The following is a 23,817-nucleotide window of genomic DNA, read 5'->3' on the forward strand; positions in this document are numbered from 1 at the left end:
AAACAAAAATGTTTCGACAATATTTGTAGGGGATCAAAATGGAATGCATTGTTAGAATACTGTGATTTTACTTAGAGAGTCTAATACACTGTAAAACATCTGTTCAACTGTGGAAATTCATCTCTGTCCATTTAAACCAATGTCTCCATGTCAACATTAAACTAATTCTAACAGAGCATCCAGATATGTTGTACTCTCTAGCTCATTAAACCTGAGGTCTCCCAACAATAACAAAATCAACCAAAAACTCCTCATTCAACAGATAACAGCAAGGTTTGATATGGTTCCTTACTGATTTATTTATGTGTCCAGCAGAGCAAAGCAGTATTGAACAATACAACATAACATTTGGCTAAGGGCCCCTCATGTTTTTAACGGCAGATGGGCTCAGCTTCTTTGTCCTTTGGGAACAGTTAGAGGAACCAGTGGTTAAGAAATTGATTATTATCACACTGGCACAGGCACATAAATTGGTCCAACACAGAGGAAACTGAGGCACAGGAGGTTGACAAATCGATGAACATTAAAGGTTGATCAAGCATCAAATATAACCTATCCAGCAGAATCATACTCTTCTCCCTTTACTCTTGGCAACATTCAATCACATATGGAGAAAAATAAAAGGTACACTACCGTTTAAAATTTTAAAATCGCAAGAGCTCTTATGTTCACCAAGGTTACATTTTTGATGCATATTTGATCAAAAATGCAGAAAAACACAAATATTATTACAATATGAAAATAAATGTTTTTTAAAAATATATATTTTAAAGTGTAATGTATTCCTTTAATGGCAAAGCTGATTCTTTTAGCAACCATTACTCCAGTTATCAGTGTCACATCATCTTTCATAAATCCTTCTTGTATGCAGATTTGGTGCTCAAGAAACATTTTTTATTATTATCAATAACGGTTGTACTGCTTAATAGTTGTGATGAAACCATGTTACTTTTTCATGAAACAAATTATAATATATATATGGGAGTGTTTCTACTTTACAGAGCTGTCACTGGGACATGTGATTTCTCAGGACCTATTTTATTGATATCTGTCAGCTAGTGAGGGCATTCTCTGTCTGACTATTATAAAAATGTATAATAATGGCTTAGAGCACCTTTACTGTAAGTGTGCAACAAAATCAAAAACATCACAAGGCAATTTTAAACAGCAAAAGCCCATGAGTAAATACTGAAAGTGCAAAAAGTCTTGCTAGTGCAATGAGCCCTTCAATCGTGTCAGTACTTATTGTGCTTAACTTTAAAGGCCATATTGACAACGTATCAAACACTCAATGACACTTAAGTTTTCTTAAACAAGTTCTATTATAGCTACATATTCCTTCAAACGTGTCAATAAATATGCCTTTGTAAGAACAATCCCTTCATAATTGTTGTAACTACTGAAAACAATGTTCAGAAAGCTCTGCAAAACAATCATCCACATAATTATATGAATGTTTGGAAGCCGCAGACAATTTGGATGTAGGTGTGTGAATGACTGTGGTGCATGGTTTAGGTTTGGATGGATCTTTCTAGCTCTCCCAACTGTGCAATCTCACTGGTCTAACATTTTATCCCACAGAGATTTTTCTGATTGGCTGTGATTTTTGTTGTTTCAGGCAGTGCTTCAAATTAGACGTGTTGTACTGATTGCTCCTCCTTGGTCTGGCAGCAGTGATCCCTTGACTCACCTAATATGCTTCCCTGAGACAGGAAGAGATAGTCTGACTTCATGCCAGTTCTTTTGATAAAGTCTGTGGTCCTCTGATTAGTGCATATCTCTAGTCTGTCCTCCCTGGCAGTGTATGTTGCCAAACGCTGATGATTTAGACTGGAGAGGTAGTCACAATATCACACAGTGAAGCTTGTGAGAACTCATGGCTCTGTCTCCACGCCACTTTGTCTTTTTCTTCTTTTTCAGACTCCGCTCTGGAACTTGCTGTCTAAAAAGGCAAAGAATGAATGAAAGAGAAATGTGTCAATTTAAATTATAATAATCCCAGATTCAAACTTTGAAGTACCCCTGTAATGTCCAAAAATGTCTGGGTAGGCAGAAGTAGATGATAACAGTTTTATCTTTCTTGTATACCATCCTAGTTCATCATTATGAAAAGACAAACCCCATATGTGAGATCATGATTTTTATTTACCTGATAACTCTGACTAATTCATGAAAGGCTCTGTCCACATTCATTGGAGGATCCTTGGCACTTGTTTCAATGTAAGTAATCTAAAGAAATAGTTAAGAAATAGAAATTATTGGTCGGCACCGATAGCCTTGTGGTTAGTGCATCGTCTTATAGTGCAACTGCGCTCACAGCGACCCGAGTTCGAATCCTGCCTTGAGGTCCTTTGCTGATCCCGCTCCCCACTCCACCCAATACTTTCCTGTCAACTCTCCACTGTCCTCTCAAAATAAAAAGCCCATAAATATAACTTAAAAAAGAAATAGAAATGAGAAATTACTGCATGAAGTCACTCATTTTTTTCAGCCTTTAAAAAGAGCAGAAGTTCCTTAAACACTTTAAAATGTACATTTGACATTTTAAATAGGAGTTTTACGTAATAAAGTAAGATTTTTAGTACTGTAAATGTTCAAATCTTTTGATGAATATAATCAGGGTTTCCACTCTTTCATGAACACCAGATTCAAGGACTTTCAAGGACTTTTTAAAGCACCATTTATTTTATATCAAGCACCTATCAAATTCACACCCCAGAATATGTAGTGTCATGAAAGGCCTTACATTACTTAACATTTCACCACTTACACTTAACATTTACATAAAAAAAATCAGAGTAATAATGTTTTTAATGTGTAGGTTTCATAAATTTAGACCGTTTTGAGCAGTTGTGTTCAAAGGAATTTAATTAAATCCATTGAAGTCAATACTGGTAATATTCAAACACAATTTCTAAAATATTGATAAAATATGCACCAAACTGGTTTTTGCTGTAGTTCTTGTACAAGATTTAAATTCGAAAGAATTTCTCAATTTTTAAATTAATAAAAAGTGGTTAAATGTTGTAATAACATGGTAAAACCTGTTAACATTAAAACGAAAACTGTCCCACTCAGGGCTCTAGGCTGCGCATCAACACACGTTTTTTTTTCCGCGCTCCTCCATCTCCACCCCCAATCATTAGTGCCGCTTGTTCGACAGAACATATAGGACAATTTTTAAATAGCGCCATAAACAAAATTTATTTCAAATTTAATTCAAGCACTTTCAAGGACCTATGTTTGTTTTCAAGTACTTTCCAGGCCTTGAATCCATATGCCTGAAATTCAAGTACTTTCAAGAAGCGTGGGAACCCTGTATAATGGATTATTATGTATACAAGATCAGAAAAATTACAAAAATATATACTACTGTTAAAAAGTTTGGAGTCAGTGAGATTTTTTTTAGATTAGTACTTTTTTTGTTTTGGAAACAATGCATTAAATTGATCAAATGTCTGCAGAAAATTAGACTTCTTTCAAAAGCATAAAAAATGTACAGACCTCACATTTTTGAATGGTAGTGTATATTTATGTTTATTGTTATGTTTATGTATATTTGCATGTGGATGGATGCTCCAAAAATCGACAAACAAAAAGTACCATAAAAGTAGTAGTAGTAGCAGTCATACTGGTTTGGAATGGCATAAGGGTGAGTATGACAGAATTTTCATTTTTGGTTGAACTAACCCTTTAACCGCTGTCAGTCAACACACACCCAGATGCAAACACTCTTATTAATTGTCTTATTAATTTAACTCACTAACAGTTAAATTCCACTGTTGTCAGTCCTACATAAAATCGTGATATTGGTTGGACTCACGTTGTGTTTGGCTGCCATCTCACAGCCCTGTTCATTTGTCACTTTCCTCAGATGCACCAGGTCCACTTTGTTAGCCACCAAAACCATAGGGAAAGATTCCCTGGTGAAGACAACATATGTTAAAATATGTTAAAAACAAAAAGAAAAAGGAAGGAAGGAATATACTGAGCTGTGGACTTGAGTTTTGTATGTACACATGATTTCTAACCGGTCTTTGACTCGTAGGATGAGCTGGTGAAAGCGGTCGATGTGTTCAAAACTGGCCTTGTCCGTCACAGAGAACACAATGAGGAAACCATCTCCAGTCCTCATGTACTGCTCTCGCATGGCGCTGAATTCCTCTTGACCTGCTGTGTCTAAAACTGCAAGGAGTGAAGGTAACAGGGACAAAATAATGACCAGGTCAAACTGTTGTCATGTTATACAATAAAAAATAAAGTTATTAAAATATTATCAGAAAAATATTTAAACTCTTTCTATTTACAAATAATATTCTCTAGATTTTCTACAGTTTCTACCCACCATCAGAGTATGTTTACATGAACCAACCAGTCTTTAGAAGGCAGAATGAATTTTAACTTCTTTCTTTTTATTATATTATTTTATAATACTATTATTTTCCTTTTTGATCCCCTATAGTCACTTCAAACCAAACCACTACCAACAAGATTTTTGCTGGATTTTCCATTAGCCATGATTTTTGTTGAGCTGTAATAATGCTAAAAACTTGATATAGGCCTACTGATAGGCTGCAAATACACATAACAGTATGGGAGCACTAAAACCATGAAAATTACTACACATAATGAGGTGTTGGCACATACCATCCAAAATAGCCCACTGGTCATCGATCTCTGTGTGTTTCAAGTAGGAGTCTTCTATAGTAGGATCGTAATCTGGCACAAAAATCTTTTGGAAAAACTGGATGGTAAGAGCACTCTTTCCCACGCCTCCATCTCCCACAACCACCAATTTATACGTTGGGAGGTTGTCGCTAGGGACCGCACTGGTTGCCATGATAACAGCTACACCTGAGGAGAGGAGAATGTTATCCCTGACCATTATTTAAGCTTAAGCATTAGGTAGATGACAGTTATGAGAACTTCTCATGTTTTATATGAAATAAAGAAGCTGAAAGTACTGATGAAAGTTCAAATGAGGTTTTCTGTGGTTTGGGAATAGTTCTACAGAGAGCTAATTTAGGATAAAGGGATGCATTGCAAAGGATATGGTCTAGACACAGACAATGTGGTTCTTTGTAATTGCTGTTATTTTCTGCACAACACAAGCCTTGAATCTTCCAAACCCAAGTCTGTTTTATTTTTGATTACAGTCTAAAATAAAGTAAAAAAAAAAAAAAAAAAAAAATTAAACAAAGCTCCATGAAGTTTCTAGGAGAATGTAAGGACGAGAATAAGATGTCAAAATGTTGATGATATTCATATATTTATTTATTATAAAAGATCATTATAAAGATCATTTTTGCCTTGCAAATGTGTTTTTAAATACAAAGGTATCTTTGATTCTAGTACAGAAGAGGGGAGAAAAAAAAACATTAAATATATAAAATGTACCATAAAGTACAAATGCACCATTTGCACTTACATTCCTTAAGCTACTTAAAAAAAAAACAACAACAAAAAACAATACATAGACTGGCTGTGTAAAACTATTAAGCAAGATTCTTAAGCAAGTGCCCCAATGTTATTATGTACAGACCTATGGTGAAATAACCATTTGAACCTAAAAGTTGTATGAAAATAAGTAAAAACATGTTCTTACCTATAAAGAAAATGCTAGGAGCAGAGCGAAGAGTTTGAAGAAGTCAGCTAGGCTAACGAGGAAGTGTTTGCCCGGGCCGTGAGCTGGGCAATGTGTGCTATTCAGGAGGAAAAGTCTGTCAGTGGGTGACAGCCACCCCTTCCTACGGCCCACAATGTGAGGAAGGAGTAAACTTCCTTCCTAATTCCACCAGGCCTGAATATTTGAGTGATCTCGCTTTCATAAGGGAACTATGAGAACCTCTCGACCAAACACACCCATGAGAAAGACCTCAAACTGACCTCTTATGATCACAGTTCATGTACTTTAGTTGTAGGCAATAGGCGGAGTTCATCCAAAAATTAAAATGGTAATTTATTCGTTTTTTTTTCTCTCTCTCCAGTGTTTTAGCTAAATTTTCTTTTGTCATAATTATTTAATGACTTAATGCCAATTTTTACCTTTTAATGTCATAATTATGACTTTTTATTTTATAATTATGATTTCAACTTGATTTCTTTTTCTTCTTATGTGACAGAAATTGACCGCCTTTCATATTTCATATCTGCCTTATAAACCTTTCATATTTATGAATAATTTTAGATGATCTAATTGCCTTTTATGCTTACACAGAACAGTATTGTTTATAGTATTGTTTAAAGTCTTTTATTAAAAAAATGGGTTGGAGCCAGACTGGGACGCAATTTCAGGCCGGGAAATCTCACACTCATCCAGGCCACAGAAAAAAAGGGGCCAAAATTGTACCTTTTGGGGTACAACAGCTTGTCACTGGAGCAGTACTCTTAAAAGGACATCTTTGTAAGTTTTTTTTACCCCCAATAGGTACATATTAGTACCTTAGAGTAGTAATTCGTACACTTAAGGTACTAATATGCAGGCCTACCTATTAGAGGTAAAAAAGGAACAAAGATGTCCTTTTAAGGGTCCTGTTCCAGTGACAAGCTGGTGTACACCAAAAGGTGCGATTTTGGGCAATTTTTTTTGTATATAGCCTATTATCCACAACAATTTCTGAAACTACAGACAACCCTATTATTTGTATGGCCATCACATAAAAAGGTCTAAATCCTTAGTCTGGGGCCGTGGAAAATAATTAAAGGTTCTCTCTTGAACTGCACCAATTCACTTCCCTTTCCCTTTTCTTCATTTTCCCCAATATCTCTGTCTCTCCCTTCTTTTTCTTAGCTGTCACTTCTTCACCAGCAGGTCTACTGTTATGAATAGAACTGTGTCCACCTTGTTGAAAACAACCACCTCATTTCAATTTGTTAGCACAGAATGCTATTTATCTTAAAATGACTTAAATACCCTAGATTTAACAAACCTATGTTTCATACAAATATACACTACCAGTCAAAAGTTTTTATGATTTTTTATGTTTTTAAAGAAGTCTCTTCTGCTCACCAAGCCTGCATTTATTTGATCCAAAATACAGCAAGAGCAGTAATATTGTGAAATAGTTTTACTATTTAGAATAACATGCTTTCGATTTGAATATATTTTACAATGTAATTTATTCCTGTGATCAAAAAGCTGAATTTGCAGCATCATTACTCCAGTCTTCAGTGTCACATGATCCTTCGGAAATCATTCTAATATGCTGATTTGTTGTTCAAGAAACATTTATTATTATTATTATCAATATTTAAAACAGTTGAGTAAATCAGGATTCTTTGATGAATAGAAAGATCCAAAGATCAGCATTTATCTGAAATAAAAAGCTTTTGTAACATTATACATGCACTATACCAAAAGCTTCGAGTCAGTATAATTGTTTTTTTAATTTTTTGGTGGCGGGGTGGGATTATAGAAATTATGACTTTTATTTAGCAAGGATGCTTTAAATTGATCAAAAGTGATGATAAAGACATCTATAATGTTACAAAAGACTTCTATTTCAGATCAATTCTGTTCTTCTGAACTTTCTGTTCATCAAAGAAACCTGAAAAAAATCTACTCTGTTTTCAACATGATAATAATAAATGTTTTTTGAGCAGCAAATCAGCATATTAGAATGATTTCTGAAGGATCATGTGATTGGAGTAATGATGCTTAAAATTCAGCTTTGAAATCACAGGAATAAATTAAATTTTAAAATATATTCAAATAGAAATCAGTTATTTCAAATATAAAGCTATTTCACAATATTACTGTTTTTGCTGTATTTTGGATCAAATAAATGCAGGCTTGGTGAGCAGAAGTGACTTCTTTAAAAAACATAAAAAATCTTAATGATGAAAACCTTTTGACTGTGTATTAAAACATTTTCTAAAGTGCCTAAATGTCAAAATGAGTACAATGTATTTGTTGAAAAGTTCTAATACTGAACACACTATTGAATTATTAGGCTGTGACTCGTATTATTTTTGTGTTTTTGTCTCTAGCTCCCTCGCTCCCTGTACAATAAATCCATGTGACTACCTGTCTCTGCTCATTTCTTAATGTAACTTTACAATCGATTTTGATGTCCTTTAGCACAGTATTCTGAATGATGATAATAATAGGGTGCTACTGATAGCCTAACGGATACTAGCAGTTTATTACTCAACTAGGTTAATAAAGACAAAACTATCTAGCGTATTTACAGATTAAACTGACCTGCACTTGAAGCCCTGAACAGGTCAGTGATGTTGCTACAGTCCCTGCTTCTTCTGGCCGCTTTCTCTCATCGAGTCTCGCGCATCGGTTCTGTTCGGAATCGTTTGACGGAAGCGCGGGACACACGTGAGCTGATTCGCTGACAGCCAAGAGTCAAAACTAACCAATTTATGATTTATTATCGAATGAAAAAATCGGAAATGATCACTTTGGTGCATTGAGAAGGAATAAATATAAAATAATAATAACAATAATAATAATAATATAAAAAAAAAACAGGGCAGCGGGCCAAATCAGCCGCCAGGCCACCGAATTCTCCTCCCGGTGCTCCCGATGGCCAGCCGACCATTTACCTTCTCCAATGTTATTACAAATTGTAGCCTATAATTTATTTTCTAAAGGTATCATTATATCACTTCCACCCAGCTGTAAAGCTATATTTAGTTTTCTCTTTATAAATACTCTATTACTCAGAAGTTCCCTGCGCTCTTCTCTCCATCAGTGATGACGTCACTTTTAACGCGGCGTACTGACGTATTCCGTTAGATCTGTCACTCAATTCAGAGTTATCTTATTTAATAAACACGTATGATGATTATAAACAATGCCGAGCTGAATCTGAGGGCTATAAACTGACATTCGTGAAAGGTTTATGTCTGAAATGACATACATGAGTGTGATTCTGAGTAGCTACTGATAAATGACAATGCTCATCAAAAACCATTATCAAACTCTGGCAGGAAACTTACCAGTCATGGGTTGGTTGATTTACCAAGTGTGCAAAAATCCCGACTCCTCGACATCCCTGTATATCAGAATAATCAACAGGCTCTTAGCAAAACAGCTGCCCTTCAGCTTAAATGAAAAATTAAGACATTTCCTCCGCCCTTATGAAATTACAATGTAACAATCTTCACATCGCAACTGCTGATGCTATAAATAGAATGGTTTCGACGGGGTGGATGCGTTTCTTTTGCCAACTTTTTTGCATTCATTTTTTAAAATGTAACTAGCAGCATTGCACATCTGAAACAAACAACCGTGAATATATTCCCAGAACTTCTCCTAAAACACCGTCTTCTTCAAAACCCGTACATTGTCACATAAACGGAAGACACTTCCCCACAAGAGCAAATGGACTGTTCCTCTGTATGACGCCTCATCATCTCTTTTAAAGCGGCAGCTAAGTTTATTACTGTACGGTGTTTAGAAGATGATGTGTGAGATGAAAAGACACAATTATATTTGAAAGGACAATAAAAATAACTTTATATTTTGTATATTTAGCTTAAGAGGACGACGTTTGACAGATGTAATTGTAACTTTTTAATACCGTTAAATAGAAAGGCGTAGGGGTTGGCATTTATCACATTTCAAAAGATGAGGTTGAACAACAGAAAAAATGAGGGAAAAAAATGAATTGTTATGGGTCTTTCGGTGCCCAACCGGTGCTCTGACATAAGTATGAAATTAATCTGTGAGTGCCTGTTTTGAAAGTGTACTTCGTAGAAAAAGATCAAGTTCACTGCATAGGGAAATAAAGGCTTTGGCTTCTGTTTTCTACGAGTCAAAAAGTTTTATTCCTCTAGGAGGCGCTCGGTGGATCTTTTTGGTTTATGCAAAAAATATACCCATTCACACGCGACATACAATAGTCAATAAAAGACGGCGATATCCACTAATTTATGAGTACAAAACGTAGAGTATGTGATTTGTGATTTTTTTTCCCACACATCCACAACTCCATTCCCATTTTAGTGGTACGAATTATACACTTTAATTTCTATTCTAATCCTTATTCTATTTATACGGAGTCCGCAAAATCGTCTGTGTTGTCGTAAAACTGTCGTAAAGAGTTCTTGCGGTAGATGTTTCCATAACAGTCAACGTGCTGTCCTTGTGAGAATGAGCACAAAGTAGCAAGTGAGAGAATACTTACGGTTTTATATTTTTAAATGGATATTTCACACAAAGATTTTGGAGAAATTTTAGTTCGGAAAAGAAGGGCTTGAGAGACATAAAATGATGAAAATGCACAGCATATTTTTTTAAAAGCAAAATGCATTTATGAACTAATTTTCATATAGTTTTTGGAAAATAAATATTTATATATGCATGGTAGGTTATTGATGGGATATAACATTTGATGTGAAATGCAAATATGATTATTTGATTAATAATATAATTTTGTCATTTGTGTTGACAGTTTACTCAAGTGATCAAAAGCAAGAGAAGAGATGGCTTCGCCTTTTCTGAGACTCTCTGTGTTTATTCAGAAGTATCGGACACCACTGCTCCTTGTCGGCTGTGGAGGGGTATTTTCTGCCAACATTTTCTATCATGTTTTCCCAGATTATACATACAGAAAAGTGTACCAGGCCTGGCACAAAGGAGAACCAGCCAGCCTGTCGGAGAAGCTTGAGAACGTCTTTCAAGAGGTGCTCAAAGATTCTGCTGTCAGCTTCCATAAAAACTTCAGTGCTTTTGCCGCTTTCGGCTTTCACCCGGTAGGGGCAGGTGTTCCATGGCTTCCCTCTGGAGTGCAGATCGGCATCCCAGCCAACTTCAACAGCACCAACGATGATCCATCGGGCATCACCAACCGCACTATTCTCATCCATGGCAAAGAGCTGCAGTGGGACAGCGATTCAGGCGCTGCTCTCAAAAACTCCCTGGTGTTCTCTGCGGAGGCACAGAAGTTTGCTATAGCCCGAGAAGTGACCCGACTGGGTCCTGGGGGTCCCGTGTTGCACGCTGCAGTGGCTCCAGCATGTCTGGCAGGGGCTTGTATATATAGCATAGCCCTCAAGCAGATCTTTGGGCTCCAGGCTGGGTCCATCTTCTTCAGGGCTGGCGTTAATGTGTTTGCTGTGGGTTTAGGGGTCGTGTCTTATATCCTGGCTTCTGATGCTCTGAGCCAGTGGTTGGACTACAGCTCGGACCACCGTGCAGCATGTCTGTCAAGCGATTATGCAAAGGGTGGCTTGGAGTTCTATGACAAAATCTTGACACGGAACAAGACCTTGCGCTCTCTAATGGGCACAAAAGGGGAAGAGATGTACGCCCCCAGTGGAAACTTGTTTCCTGGACATCTGCTGCAACTCAGACACGCCCCTTACACATCTAGACGGGATAAGATTTTAAATCTTTTGAAAAATGAGAAAGTATGAACTGTCTGATTATATTTAAAAGCATATATGTGCTTGGTTTGTACCATGTGAAAATCATATTGCGATACTGCATTTGTATATGGACAGTGCTTTTCAAATGGTACAACACAGCACTAGATAACTTGTCTTCCCTTTCTCACAAATAAACAATTTAACCTAAGTCCATCATGTTCTAGTCTACATCTGCCAAAGTGTTGTGCTGCTGATTAGGTTACATTATAATGAGTAAGAGACATTAGGCTATGTATTATATATGCCAGCCATACATATTTATGTATGCCATCACAATCACATGAAAAACAAAATGACTTTAAAATGTGTTAGCATTTATCCACACAGGTTTTTTTAGTTGTTCAGTTGTTTACGGTCGTATTTTTAAAGTATGTTTGCTGATGATACATGCCTACATATAACAGTCATAATGTAAGTGACCGTCAGCCAAAGGATGGATGCCAAAAAGTTGTTTGAGAGGCCTTGCAGGAGCACACATTGGGTGTGCACATTTCCCAGTCCACTTACTACATACTAGATCACTCATTCTGTAATGACATTTCCAGTAGGTTTGGCTTTCTGCAGTGTAAGTCCTCGCATGTCTCTGTGAACACTTTTTTATTTCTCCAGCTAATAGCTAACTTTCAACTAAGTTTTCCCCCCCATGCAGTTTAGTCTTTAAACATTTGTCATACTGTAAGATTAATATTCTGTTTACTATTAAGTTTTAGATATAATACATATTTCAAGAATTCCTAGCTACTAACATATTTGTTTTATTGCACAGTACAGGGCCTAAACATAACATAGCATTTTAAGATAGTCAACGACATACAGTAAATGCAAATTAATAATTAAAACTCAAATACATAGTACATTTTAAGGATATACTTCTAAGTAATGAAACTTTTTAGTGAAAAGCAAGTCATTAGGAGCATCAGCACAATTATGCCACAAGATGTCACCATTGTCCATATAAATCTGGATGAACAACGTAAATGCCTTCATTGCTTTAACAGTTGGTAGGTTGTATCAGAGTAATCAGTTGTGGCCCACTTATATCAGATATCAAACCATGTTGATTCTAATAGCAGTACTGAAAATCTATCTATCTATCTATCTATCTATCTATCTATCTATCTATCTATCTATCTATCTATCTATCTATCAGTCTGCCTGTCTATCTATCCGTCTGCTTGTCTATCAATCTGCCTGTCTATCTGTCTGTCAGTAAATGTCCCTCCTCCCAGGTTGTGACTCCACGCCCGGCCGCTGGTGGCGCTGCGGAGAGATGTCGCGCCATGTTACAATGTAACACTCAGCACTGCTACTGCTACTGCTTCTGCGAATCCTACAATGTAACAGCAACGTGAACGGAGACACAGCTTGAGAAGTGACCGATCCCGATGAGCCGACTTCCAGAGTGGGAAATGCGTTTTTATTCTGCTGCGAGATCCCTTCCACCGCCCTAGTGGTCCCGTTGAGTGGATTGTAAAGTGTCCCCGCTGACTGGCTTCACAGGATCGAGTTTGTGTGGATTATAGGAACCGGAGGCCCCGTTGAGTTGAATGTGTGTGCTGGGCTGGAGTGGGTCAGTATGAGGCTGTCGCTGCCGCTGCTCTGAGCGGGCTCTCTGCTCCCTGCCTTGGGTCTCTTACAAAATAATATTTACTTATAAAACTGGACACCCTTGGAGCAGTTTATGACGGTAAGAATCGGCATGTCACTGCTGTTGCTGGGGGGTTTTGTACAAAAATGCTGCCTGCGTTCCTGGATACACTATCAACAAATTTCAAGTTGTTTTCTATAGTATATTGTTATGTTTTAGACAAGAAAATAACTACATACAAGGAATACTTCTTTCGCATTTTATTTGTAAATGTACCGGAAGATTCAGATGTTGAAGCAGCTTTTTCTTTAGCTGAAGCAGTAGCAGATTGGATTTTGTTGGAGCTTGTGGTGTATTTCACTAGAGATTTACATGATGATTTATTCCATTTGAGAGGATTATCTTAATTTAGCTTTACCTTATTAATAGCCAAGCACTGATGATCCCGGTCATTGGTGAAAACATTTGGTGATTTGTGAGTCAAGGACATGTTTGTGTGGTCAGTCTCTTTTTTTTTTTTAATTTATTTTGTTTATTTTTATCAGACTTATTTTATGTGTTATATTGGCAGTGACGTAATCGTTTTTGACAGGGTTTATCATGGTGTTGACAAGACATGTGACTTAATCATTGCGACGTCGTATTGACAGGTGAAAACCAGTTGTTCAGAATTCCTCCTCCATGCTGGCATGGGTACATGGGTGGATGGATGTAGGTGTGTATGTACCTCTTTATAGAATAGAATTTTACATTTTACACACACACAGAGTTTGGGGTCTCTAATATTTTCAGTTTTTACGCTTATTCTCACCAAGGCTGCATTTATTTGATCAAAAATACAGTAAATGTTGAGAAGTATTATTGTAACATTCATATATGAAATATACTTTAATATAAAATTGTATAATATTTAATATAATATTCTTTAATTTCTTTAATGTGATTTACTTAACTGATAACAGCTACATTTTCATTAACCATTTAGTCCTCCAGTCTTCAGTCATATGATCCTTCAGAAATCATTGTAATATGCTGATTTGGTGCTCAAGAGACATTTCTTATCATCACCAATGTAAAAACCAGGTGTGCTGCTTAATATTTTTGTACAAACCATGATAATTGTTTTTTTCCCAGGATTCTTTGAAAGTTCAAAAGAACAGAATTTATTTGAAATATAATTATTTTGTAACATTGTAAACATTTACTGTCACTTTTGATCAATTTAATACATCCTTGCTGAATAAAAAAAAACCATCATACTGACCCCATGTGAAAAGGACAGTAGACATATGTGTGAATGGTAAAGATCTGCTGGATGAACTCTTTTTAAATCTATTATTTTTCAGAGGTATCTGTCATTGTTTGATTTTCAGCAATTCAGGATCTTGGAGATCTGAGTTAGCAGTCCAGTCCCTGTGGGCTGAGTTGATTTTATGCAGGAGCAGTTTGGATAATTTCAGGGTGTCAGCTGTTAGGGGCGCAAGGGCAGCAGCAAGGGCCCTGTCCGGCATTTCTGTGCACCTGAGCCAAGGCCATGTAGAGCTGAATTGGGGGGCTTTGAAGAGGGGGTAACAGGAGGCAGGTGTTCCGACAGTTGGAACTGGCAGCACCTGCCCATCTCAGTATGGGAAACCACATTGCCTGACCGAGCACATTGCAGTGTTATTTTTGACCTCCTGAGTACAACTCATGGCCAAGTTAATCACCTAATTATGGATCTTTCATGGGATCTTAGCACCATGTACTCTGTCAGACTGAGATATCATTTAGTTTTAAGCTGTAGGGTCGTTTCCACAGTTTTTCTATTGTAATAATTGCTGACTTCCACCTGGGAGTAGCCTGTGTGGCATTAGTTCATTTAAAGTTAGCCTATATACTTAAAATGTATTTTCAAGCATGAATGTTCATCAATGAACTGTTTAGCTTGAAATGACAAAATTGCTCAGTTCACTGGTAGTGGCCACGTCTCGTCAGTTCTCATTGATAACAAATGATGGTCGCTTAATCGCTGTAAAACCAATTTATACAAGCTGTAGAACTGAAGAAAAAGTGTTTTTACTTTTACAATTTGGTATTTTGAACAATTTGATTTTATTGTAAATCTAAAACATACATCCAGTGTGTGTGGATGGACCATTCATAAGTTGAAAAGATTTTTTATGATGCTGTTAAAAGAAGTCTCTTATACTCACCAGTCACCAAGGCTATGTTTATTTTAATATAAAAAAGGTAAAACAGTTATATTGTGAAGTATTATTACAATTTAAAATAAATAATTTATTCCTTTGTTCCAATTCCAATCTTCAGTGTCACATGATCCTTTAAAAATCAATCTAATTTGCTGATTTGATGCTCAAGAAACAGTTCTTATTATCAATGTTGAAAATAGTGCTTAATACTTTTGTAAAAATCATTATGGTTTATTTTTTTTTCATGATTCTTTGATAAATAACATTTATTTGTAAAAGTTAAAGTCTTTACTGTGGCTTTTGATCAATTTAATGCATCCTTGCTGAATAAAAGTATTAGTTTCTTTAACAACAACAACAACGACAACAGAAAAATCATACTGACCACAAACTTTGAAACGTTAGTGTACTTTCCAAGATGACACAAGGCCAATCAGCTGTGCTGTGAGATAACAGGCTTCTTTTAACTACCAACTGAGAATTTCAGTGTCTGACCCTCTTCATAACATTTGAAGCATTGTTGTTTCCGATTTAGCTAATAATCTCCTTGCTGAAATGATTATCTGGTTTGGTATACTAAGTTACTTAGTACAAATCTTAAGAGAGATTATTGAGAGCTTTGAACATACCAGTGTTTAGAGCACCTCCATGTACACTAGTGGAGCCGATCCTCCCTATACGCAAAGTACGCAAGCTGCGTAGGGCCCCCGAAACACCAGGGGTCCCCCTTGCTCTCAAAGATGATTTAATTTTAGATTCGTTTTTGAATTTGGCCAGCGGTTATGAAAACCGCTTATATAATTTCTTTTAATGGGGTGCGCTGTCGCCCTTTCTACGTAAAAATCAGTCAAATCATGTAACGTGAATGTCATAGTGTCTCATAGTGTTACTCGAGACAAAAAAAAAAAAACGAGTTGAAAGCATACCGAGCCACAGCGTTTCTCAAGCGCTTTCTGTGAGAGCGATTCGAGAGGGAGTGAACACGTACAAAGGCGTTTCATTCATTAATAACTCATCCTCCCCCATCCCCCACACTGACACAGTTTTGCGTAGGGCCCCCAGAAGTCTAGGATCGGCTCTGGGTAAAAGTGATTGAAGCTACGTATTTTAATATAACAGCATTTGTTATTGCAATGCAGAAACACCCATCATGTTTAACTGGATATTCAGGAATTGTGATTAGTTCATCTAGGACCTGCACCTTCTAATACCAGGTCAAATATATTCAACCATATTCAGCCATCTCAGATCTGAGTCATTAAAAGGGGTCATCGGATGCGACATGCACTTTTACAAGTTGTTTGAACTGAAATGTGTGTTGCCAGTGTGTGTACACAACCACCCTATAATGATAAGATCCACCCAGTGTTTTTTTTATCTCGTTAAATCATTTTACCTTTCTCAAATCGAGCCGATCTCAGATAGCTGTCTGTGTGACGTCACACAGACCCAGGCCCCTCCCACGATTGTTTGATTGACACTAGCATTTTACCTTAGACCCGCCCTGAGTGAGCTGTCATCAGTCCATCATTGTTTCACTGCCGGAGCAGATGTAGACAAGAATGTCTCCTAAGTGATTGAGGTGTTCTGTTGTTGGATGTAATAATGAACATAGCAGTCGTCATTTACTCGAGACATCTGAGCCACTGAAGACGCAGTGGATTACATTTGTTTCTGAAGGGAATGTGCCCCTGATCTACCCAAATGCGTCTATCTTCACATGAATCATTCGTGATCCAGCTTCACCTCCAGAAGAAGTGAGTGTAAGGTTTTTTTAATGAATCTTTGCAAATCGTCTTTCCTAATAACGTGCTAGTTAGCAAGTTTCACGATGAATGCGGCTAAAGTTTACCGTCTCTCAGAGAGCGGCTCAGAAGAGAGGGGCGGGGTGAGCAGAGCTCATTTGCATTTAAAGCGACATGCAATAAAACAGCTTGCTGTAGACACAGCTGTTTTTGACGGTAAAATGCGTAGGGCCCCCAGAAGTCTAGGATCGGCTCTGGGTAAAAGTGATTGAAGCTACGTATTTTAATATAACAGCATTTGTTATTGCAATGCAGAAACACCCATCATGTTTAACTGGATATTCAGGAATTGTGATTAGTTCATCTAGGACCTGCACCTTCTAATACCAGGTCAAATATATTCAACCATATTCAGCCATCTCAGATCTGAGTCATTAAAAGGGGTCATCGGATGCGACATGCACTTTTACAAGTTGTTTGAACTGAAATGTGTGTTGCCAGTGTGTGTACACAACCACCCTATAATGATAAAAATCCACCGGGTGTTTTTTTTTGTTATCTACTAAAATTTTTAGCCCTTTCTCAAATCGAGCCAATCTCAGATGCCTGTCAGTGTGACGTCACACAGACAGGCCCCTCCCACGATAGTTTGATTGACAGTAGCATTTCAGCATAATGCTACATGCACTTTTACAAGTTGTTTGAACTGAAATGTGTGTTGCCAGTGTGTGTACACAACCACCCTATAATGATAAGATCCACCCAGTGTTTTTTTTATCTCGTTAAATCATTTTACCTTTCTCAAATCGAGCCGATCTCAGATAGCTGTCTGTGTGACGTCACACAGACCCAGGCCCCTCCCACGATTGTTTGATTGACACTAGCATTTTACCTTAGACCCGCCCTGAGTGAGCTGTCATCAGTCCATCATTGTTTCACTGCCGGAGCAGATGTAGACAAGAATGTCTCCTAAGTGATTGAGGTGTTCTGTTGTTGGATGTAATAATGAACATAGCAGTCGTCATTTACTCGAGACATCTGAGCCACTGAAGACGCAGTGGATTACATTTGTTTCTGAAGGGAATGTGCCCCTGATCTACCCAAATGCGTCTATCTTCACATGAATCATTCGTGATCCAGCTTCACCTCCAGAAGAAGTGAGTGTAAGGTTTTTTTAATGAATCTTTGCAAATCGTCTTTCCTAATAACGTGCTAGTTAGCAAGTTTCACGATGAATGCGGCTAAAGTTTACCATCTCTCAGAGAGCAGCATGGAAGAGAGGGGCGGGGTGAGCAGAGCTCATTTGCATTTAAAGCGACATGCAATAAAACAGCTTGCTGTAGACACAGCTGTTTTTGACGGTAAAACAGACTTTTCATTAAGACTCTAAAGAATCATATCAACTTGTGGAAAATGGGCATCCAATGACCCCTTTAAGAGATGAGCATGCAGGAGAAAGGGGCTCGTTTTGACAGTTTTTTTCTGCTTGTTCTTTTCAATAAAAACTTTCTGTCTGAGAAGGTAAGAGATAGATGACTGGCCTCGGTATCATGGATGGAGGCTGTTCTATCAGCATTGTTGCGGTGACTGCTCATGTGGCACTGCAAAACGGATCACCAGCCATACATCCCATGCGTTTCAGCAGATATGACGGAAGCAAACCACAGCTGTGTGTACAGTCCATCTGTCGCAGACTCAAAGGTGTTTTACAAGCGTACCGGTGCATTTTAATTATCAGTGTTGTGTTGTTTTTGTGAGGGAGGATTTTTTTTTGTTCCAATTTCCATTTCAGATTTCCTAATATTCTTTCAAATCTACATGTTAGATTCTTTCTTAATTATAAAGCTCAGTGTCGCTTCCTTCTGTTGTCACCAAACACGCGCTCGGCCCTGAGGAAATGAGAGTGTCACATTTTTGTGGTAAGCGCTCCAAGATTATGGGAATAGCTATCATGAACTTCCTTTTTACTTGGAGATTTATATCACACTGTGGACAGGGAATAAAATCTTTTATCTTGACACTTACTCTACCATTTAAAGATTTAAGGTAGGTACGTATTTTATTTTTAGGAAATTACTATTTTTATTCAGCAAGGATGCATTAAATTAAACAAAAGTGACAGTAAAGGCATTTATAATGTTACAAAAAATTATATTTTAACCTATCAAAGAATTTTGAAAAAATATGTAGCACAGTTTTCACAAAAATATATTAAGCAGTACAACTGTTTTTAACATTGATAATAGGGCTAGGTAATTATAATTGTTACTGTTCTTCAATAATTAATTTAAGTTGCAATAAATCCATTAAGCTTTATTCTAGAAATATAATTATGTAATTTAAAGTTAAGCTTAGTATTATAACTTTAATATTCTAAAAAACTTTGCGTGTAATTTAAGTGTTTGTATACAAATAAGCTAATTATAACCTTAAATATGAATGTAGTACCAACTGACTTTCATGTATATTTTACAGCATTAGTTGAAAGATTTTTTTTTTGTACTGTACCTGATTGTAATAGTATTTTACAGTATTACTGTTTTACTGTATTTTTGGTCATATAAATGTAGCCTTGGTGAACATAAGAAACTTTTGTTCAAAAATCTTGGCAACCCTAAACTTGGGAAAGGTAGTGTAATTCAGGTGTACAATAAAGCCCAAAACTGTATTATGAAAGATAAAACTGATAAAGGATAAAAGACAAAACTGAATTTGAAGTATTAGTGTGGTTATAATGTCCCTTCTGCACCAGAAGATTTGATTGAGAGGGGTTTATGTTAAAACCTGTGGAGATTCCCTACTGCATTTCAGTGGCTTCTCTTGTGTGTCTGCAAGTAAACTCAGACAGACAAAAATAGATGACCTCCTTTTTTTCATCCATTTTTAATGTATGGCTCGTGACACATCTCAAAGAGACAATGAGACGTTTTAAGCATTAATGAGTAAAGTTCTCGTGTTTTGACAGAAAGAGGAAGAGTCATTTGAAAAAGTCCACCGCACATGAGTGTGTCTGTTATGTGTACATCTGTAGCCCTTTGATTGTACAGCCTGTCCCCTGTGTTTGGACAAGTTGTGCATGAAAGATTTTCACAAGACATCTACAGCTTTGGAAGTGTGCACATAACTATTATTATATACTGTTTGATGTTTTTTTGGCTGCATTTATCATTGTTATCGGTATTCAGTGGCTTTCTTTTGCTCAAAATCATGTCATGCAACACATAAAGATAATTAAAAAGATTTTTAGTTATTATATAGATAGATTGATTATTGGGCCCGCTGTATTTGGAATGACTGAGTGGAAGGGTAATATCTTAAAAGTTAATTAAGTGTTAAAGATAATGTGTACCAAAAAGTGCACTAAAACATCAGTCAGTACGGTTTTTAGAGCTTTACAAATGGAAACCTTTTTTACGGTGCTGGGTTAAAATATGCTAAAAACAAAATAGTGATATGTTTAAATCAATAATAAACCCATAATAGTGGCCTGATAGACCATTGTACCATGATACTGTACTTTTTTTCATAAGGGTGAATTTAACCAACAACCCTCACCAGACTAGAAACTGATGAAATGAAATTGTGGTGATGTGGTTATACATCTGCAATAGCTGAGTTTTTCATTGTTGTCTCAACATTTTCAAAGCAGTTCTTGTTGTAGCATATAAACTAAAAGTCTTAATACCTAAAGTGCTTTCCCTTAAAATTCCCTACTGTCCAAGCTGTTTTTCGTTTCCCCCATCCAAATTCAAACTGTTTTTGAAGCAGAGCGGTTGGAAAAATCACTCTTTTCCTTTTTTACTTCCTCCAGTCATTGCATTTGTGGTTGCTGTGCCAAATGTAGCCAGAGGCTGCAAAAATGTCAAGCTTTTTCAGAGATTGGCTGGATTGTGCTTGTAAGATCTGGTTACACGCTCCTGTGGACCTAGTTTGAAAGTGTGTATACTCGCCTGAGTCAGGAGGTACGCCCACTTCCCCTCCCCGCATGCCAGAGAACACACTCGCAGCACACTGCGCTGTTTATGTGGGCTGCCATTGGCTGCTTGCTGTAGAGGAAAGGTCTGTGTTTGTTCTCCCAAAATGGGATTTAAACAAACTGCAAGCTAACACGCGAGGCAAATTTACCAAATGCTTTATTCTTCATTAGTATATGCAGACTATTCCAAGCTTGCAGTATTTTCCTACTCTGTCTTTTTGCTGTTCTGTATTATGTGTCTGCGGTATTATGCTGCATTGTTGCAAATGTCTTTTGGAGAGAGTATTTGCTTTTGTTTTGCAATGTTCAGCAGTGTTACTGTAACCTTAAACCTCTCTAACTTTAGACCGAGGGAGTCCTTTTGCTAGCAGTAATTCTGAATGATGTCTGTGCATAATTGTTGTCATCCTCCTACTGTTTCAGTTCTGGTCAGAGGTTGACTTGTTGACTGATCTAGATGTGCTGGTCCCATTTTAACACTTTCTAATATAAAAGTAACAATTTCTGGATCCACATACTCAAGGCACTGTATAATTCAGCCACTTTACAAGGGCCTTTAGATGTTTGAAGGGCCTCTAGATGGGTTAATATTGTGAGAAAGCTAATTTTTCCAATGAAACAAGGGAGTATAATGTATTTTGTAGAAATATAATGTAACTTTCATGGAAACCCATGAAGCCAGGAAACTTTAACAAATGACTGCCCACATTTATACCAGAATTACTAATCAAAAGAAGATAAAGTGCTAAAGAGGTTACTGTTTGTTGAATATTAATGCAGCAAGTTGCTTGGCAACTATAATCAGCCTATATTTAAGCTAATGAACTATATTGGCAGAAGAAGTGTTTATTTGTATACAGTATTTGCAAAAGGTAGTATAATGTTTTATGCTGGTTTGTTTTAAAATAAAATAATTCTAAAAGTTGTTTTAAAAACTGCAATTAATTTACTTTGACCTGCTTAATTTATAGACATTTGAAACTTTGAAGAGCTTTCATTATTTGGTGTTTTTTTTTTGTTGTAACATTTCATTATTTGAAATAGTAACATTTTATTATTTGGTAAGCTTTCATTATTTGGTGTTTTTTGGTAACTTTACAGTAAGGTCCTATTAGTTTAGTTAGTTTACATTCGTGCAATGAGAAATACAGTACAGTGTTAACATGAATAAAAATACTACTGTTCATTTTTAGTTCACATTAACTTGGGTCCAATAAATAATATGGTAACACATTGCAGTAAAGGTCCCGTTAGTTAATCCATTAACTAACATTAACTAACAATTATTGATCTTTGTTAATATTAGTTAACAACATTTCAGCTGTTCATTGATCAGTTGTAGGTCTATTAAATAACATTAACAGATGCAGCTTTTGATTTTAGTAATGTATTAGTACGTTTCAAAAGTAACATTAACTAAGATTTATAAATTATTTATCATTGTCAGTTCATGTTAACTAATGAAGTTATTAATAATGTCAAAAAATAACCTTATTGTAAAATGTTACCAATAAAATTAACAAATGCAACATTTAATTTTTATAATGTATTAGAACATTTTGAAATTAACATTAATTAAGATTAATAAATGCTATATTTCATTGTTAGTTTATGCTAACTAATGTTAAAAGTTTAAGCTGGGCATATACATTTATCACTATTCTTTTGCTGTCTTCTAAACACTTATTTCCTTCAGGTTTTTCTAGTTATGTATTTTACACCTGTTGTCGTATTTATGTTAACACTGTCTTCTAAAACAATCACTCAAAACTGTACGTTAAAGTGATTTTGCCATAGCCTCTGATGACTTTTTGCTCTATTTAACATGGTTTTTGCAATGACATTATTATGGTGAACTAATCCAGTTTGTGCCTCTTTGATGAGTCACAATTTCATCTGTAGAGATGCTGCAGGCTAATGGTCAGAGTAACATGTGAGTCTCCTGAGTCATCTGTAGGTTAAGCAAGATGAATGGAAGGAGCTGTGATGAGGGGATTTCCAACATGCAATAGATCCCTGCAAAGGGCTCAAGGCTCAAGTTGACCGTGTAGTGCACATAGCGTCTATCGATCTAGGCGTCCCTCGTCTGGGGACGTAAAATGAATACAGAACATTTCACTTGAGCTAGCGGCCTTCTCAGCTGTAGTCTCCATTACTAAAGAGCTGGAGCCTCTTCTACCGTCTCCAGCCCAGGGGAGGCATTCTTCTCTCTAATGAAGTGAGGTAGATTTATTTACAGGATATTGATTGCAGTGGTATTCGTCCTTTTATTCAAGTAGCTTTGTGTTCCTGGTGAGTGGTTGTATCTCGGTGGAGAGGCCGGATGCACGAGCGGGAACATGCAGGGTCCATGTGTCCAGAAACTCACAGCGTGATTAGAGCAGACAAGCTCTTAGCAGTTAAACCTGCTACTGTAAGCAGTGCAGAATTGACTGGAATGTGCAGCTTTAATCAGAAATGTGTTTCTCTTTCAATGTCGAGTCTTGGCTCATGGGAATCAAGGAGCTTGTTAGTAGCTATGTTTCCATCCACCTATTTTTATGCGCATTTTGGATTATCGCATAAAAAACCGCTGGTTGGAAATAGACTTGTGCCGGTATTAGGGATATGCCGGTATCAAATTTTCATGTTGCGATTAATTGCTAATGCTTTTATCACGGTATACGGTATTATCACGGTATTGAAATTTAGTTTAAAAAAGTGCTGTCATTATACAGTATAACAGGTTTAATAACTTTTTTCTTATAACAAAAATAACTGAACATTTAAATGCAATAAAGCAATACAGAAAAATGTATAAAGCTAAAAGTTTTACACAGATTAAAGTGCAAAAGAACTATAAAAACCAATAGGTATCCCTGTACAATAAGACCTCATTAGTTAACCTTAGTTAATGCATTAACATTCACAATGAGCAATAGCTACATTTGCTAC

The 23,817-nt window shown here is 36.6% G+C and overlaps 3 protein-coding genes across 9 annotated transcripts in view; 2 read left to right on the forward strand and 1 right to left on the reverse strand.

Annotated features, from left to right (window-relative positions):
* Positions 1–850: 850 nt before the first annotated feature.
* Positions 851–9,121, reverse strand: mrasa (muscle RAS oncogene homolog a). 3 transcript variants are annotated; one of them, XM_016454312.1, is made up of 7 exons: positions 8,204–8,278; positions 5,606–5,702; positions 4,648–4,854; positions 4,032–4,185; positions 3,824–3,923; positions 2,150–2,229; positions 851–1,942 (listed from the first exon to the last, which is right to left on the reverse strand). In XM_016454312.1, exons 3-7 carry the CDS (start codon positions 4,838–4,840, stop codon positions 1,843–1,845), a joined length of 627 nt encoding a protein of 208 aa, XP_016309798.1. In that variant the 5' UTR covers positions 4,841–4,854; positions 5,606–5,702; positions 8,204–8,278; the 3' UTR covers positions 851–1,842. The 3 variants fall into 3 exon arrangements, with proteins under 3 accessions (XP_016309798.1, XP_016309797.1, XP_016309799.1); XM_016454311.1 differs by lacking the exons at positions 5,606–5,702; positions 8,204–8,278 and adding an exon at positions 8,953–9,121; XM_016454313.1 differs by lacking the exon at positions 5,606–5,702 and having other exon boundaries at positions 8,204–8,272.
* A 940-nt stretch (positions 9,122–10,061) lies between these two features.
* LOC107663823 (transmembrane protein 177-like) lies at positions 10,062–11,698 on the forward strand. 2 transcript variants are annotated; one of them, XM_016454172.1, is made up of 2 exons: positions 10,062–10,126; positions 10,410–11,698. In XM_016454172.1, exon 2 carries the CDS (start codon positions 10,441–10,443, stop codon positions 11,371–11,373), a length of 933 nt encoding a protein of 310 aa, XP_016309658.1. In that variant the 5' UTR covers positions 10,062–10,126; positions 10,410–10,440; the 3' UTR covers positions 11,374–11,698. The 2 variants fall into 2 exon arrangements, with proteins under 2 accessions (XP_016309658.1, XP_016309659.1); XM_016454173.1 differs by lacking the exon at positions 10,062–10,126 and adding an exon at positions 10,269–10,321.
* Positions 11,699–12,706: 1,008 nt separating this feature from the next.
* Positions 12,707–23,817, forward strand: part of LOC107663857 (tyrosine-protein phosphatase non-receptor type 4-like) — a 55,801-nt gene continuing 44,690 nt past the window's right edge. For all 4 annotated transcript variants that reach the window (XM_016454215.1, XM_016454216.1, XM_016454217.1 and 1 more), the window contains exon 1: positions 12,707–13,072. The gene's annotated coding sequence lies outside the window, so the exon portion shown is untranslated. The remainder of the gene's footprint in view (positions 13,073–23,817) is intronic.

Source organism: Sinocyclocheilus anshuiensis, unplaced genomic scaffold (genome assembly GCF_001515605.1).
Source record: "Sinocyclocheilus anshuiensis isolate Anshui unplaced genomic scaffold, SAMN03320099.WGS_v1.1 scaffold976, whole genome shotgun sequence".
In the NCBI taxonomy this organism is placed as follows: Eukaryota; Metazoa; Chordata; class Actinopteri; order Cypriniformes; family Cyprinidae; genus Sinocyclocheilus; species Sinocyclocheilus anshuiensis.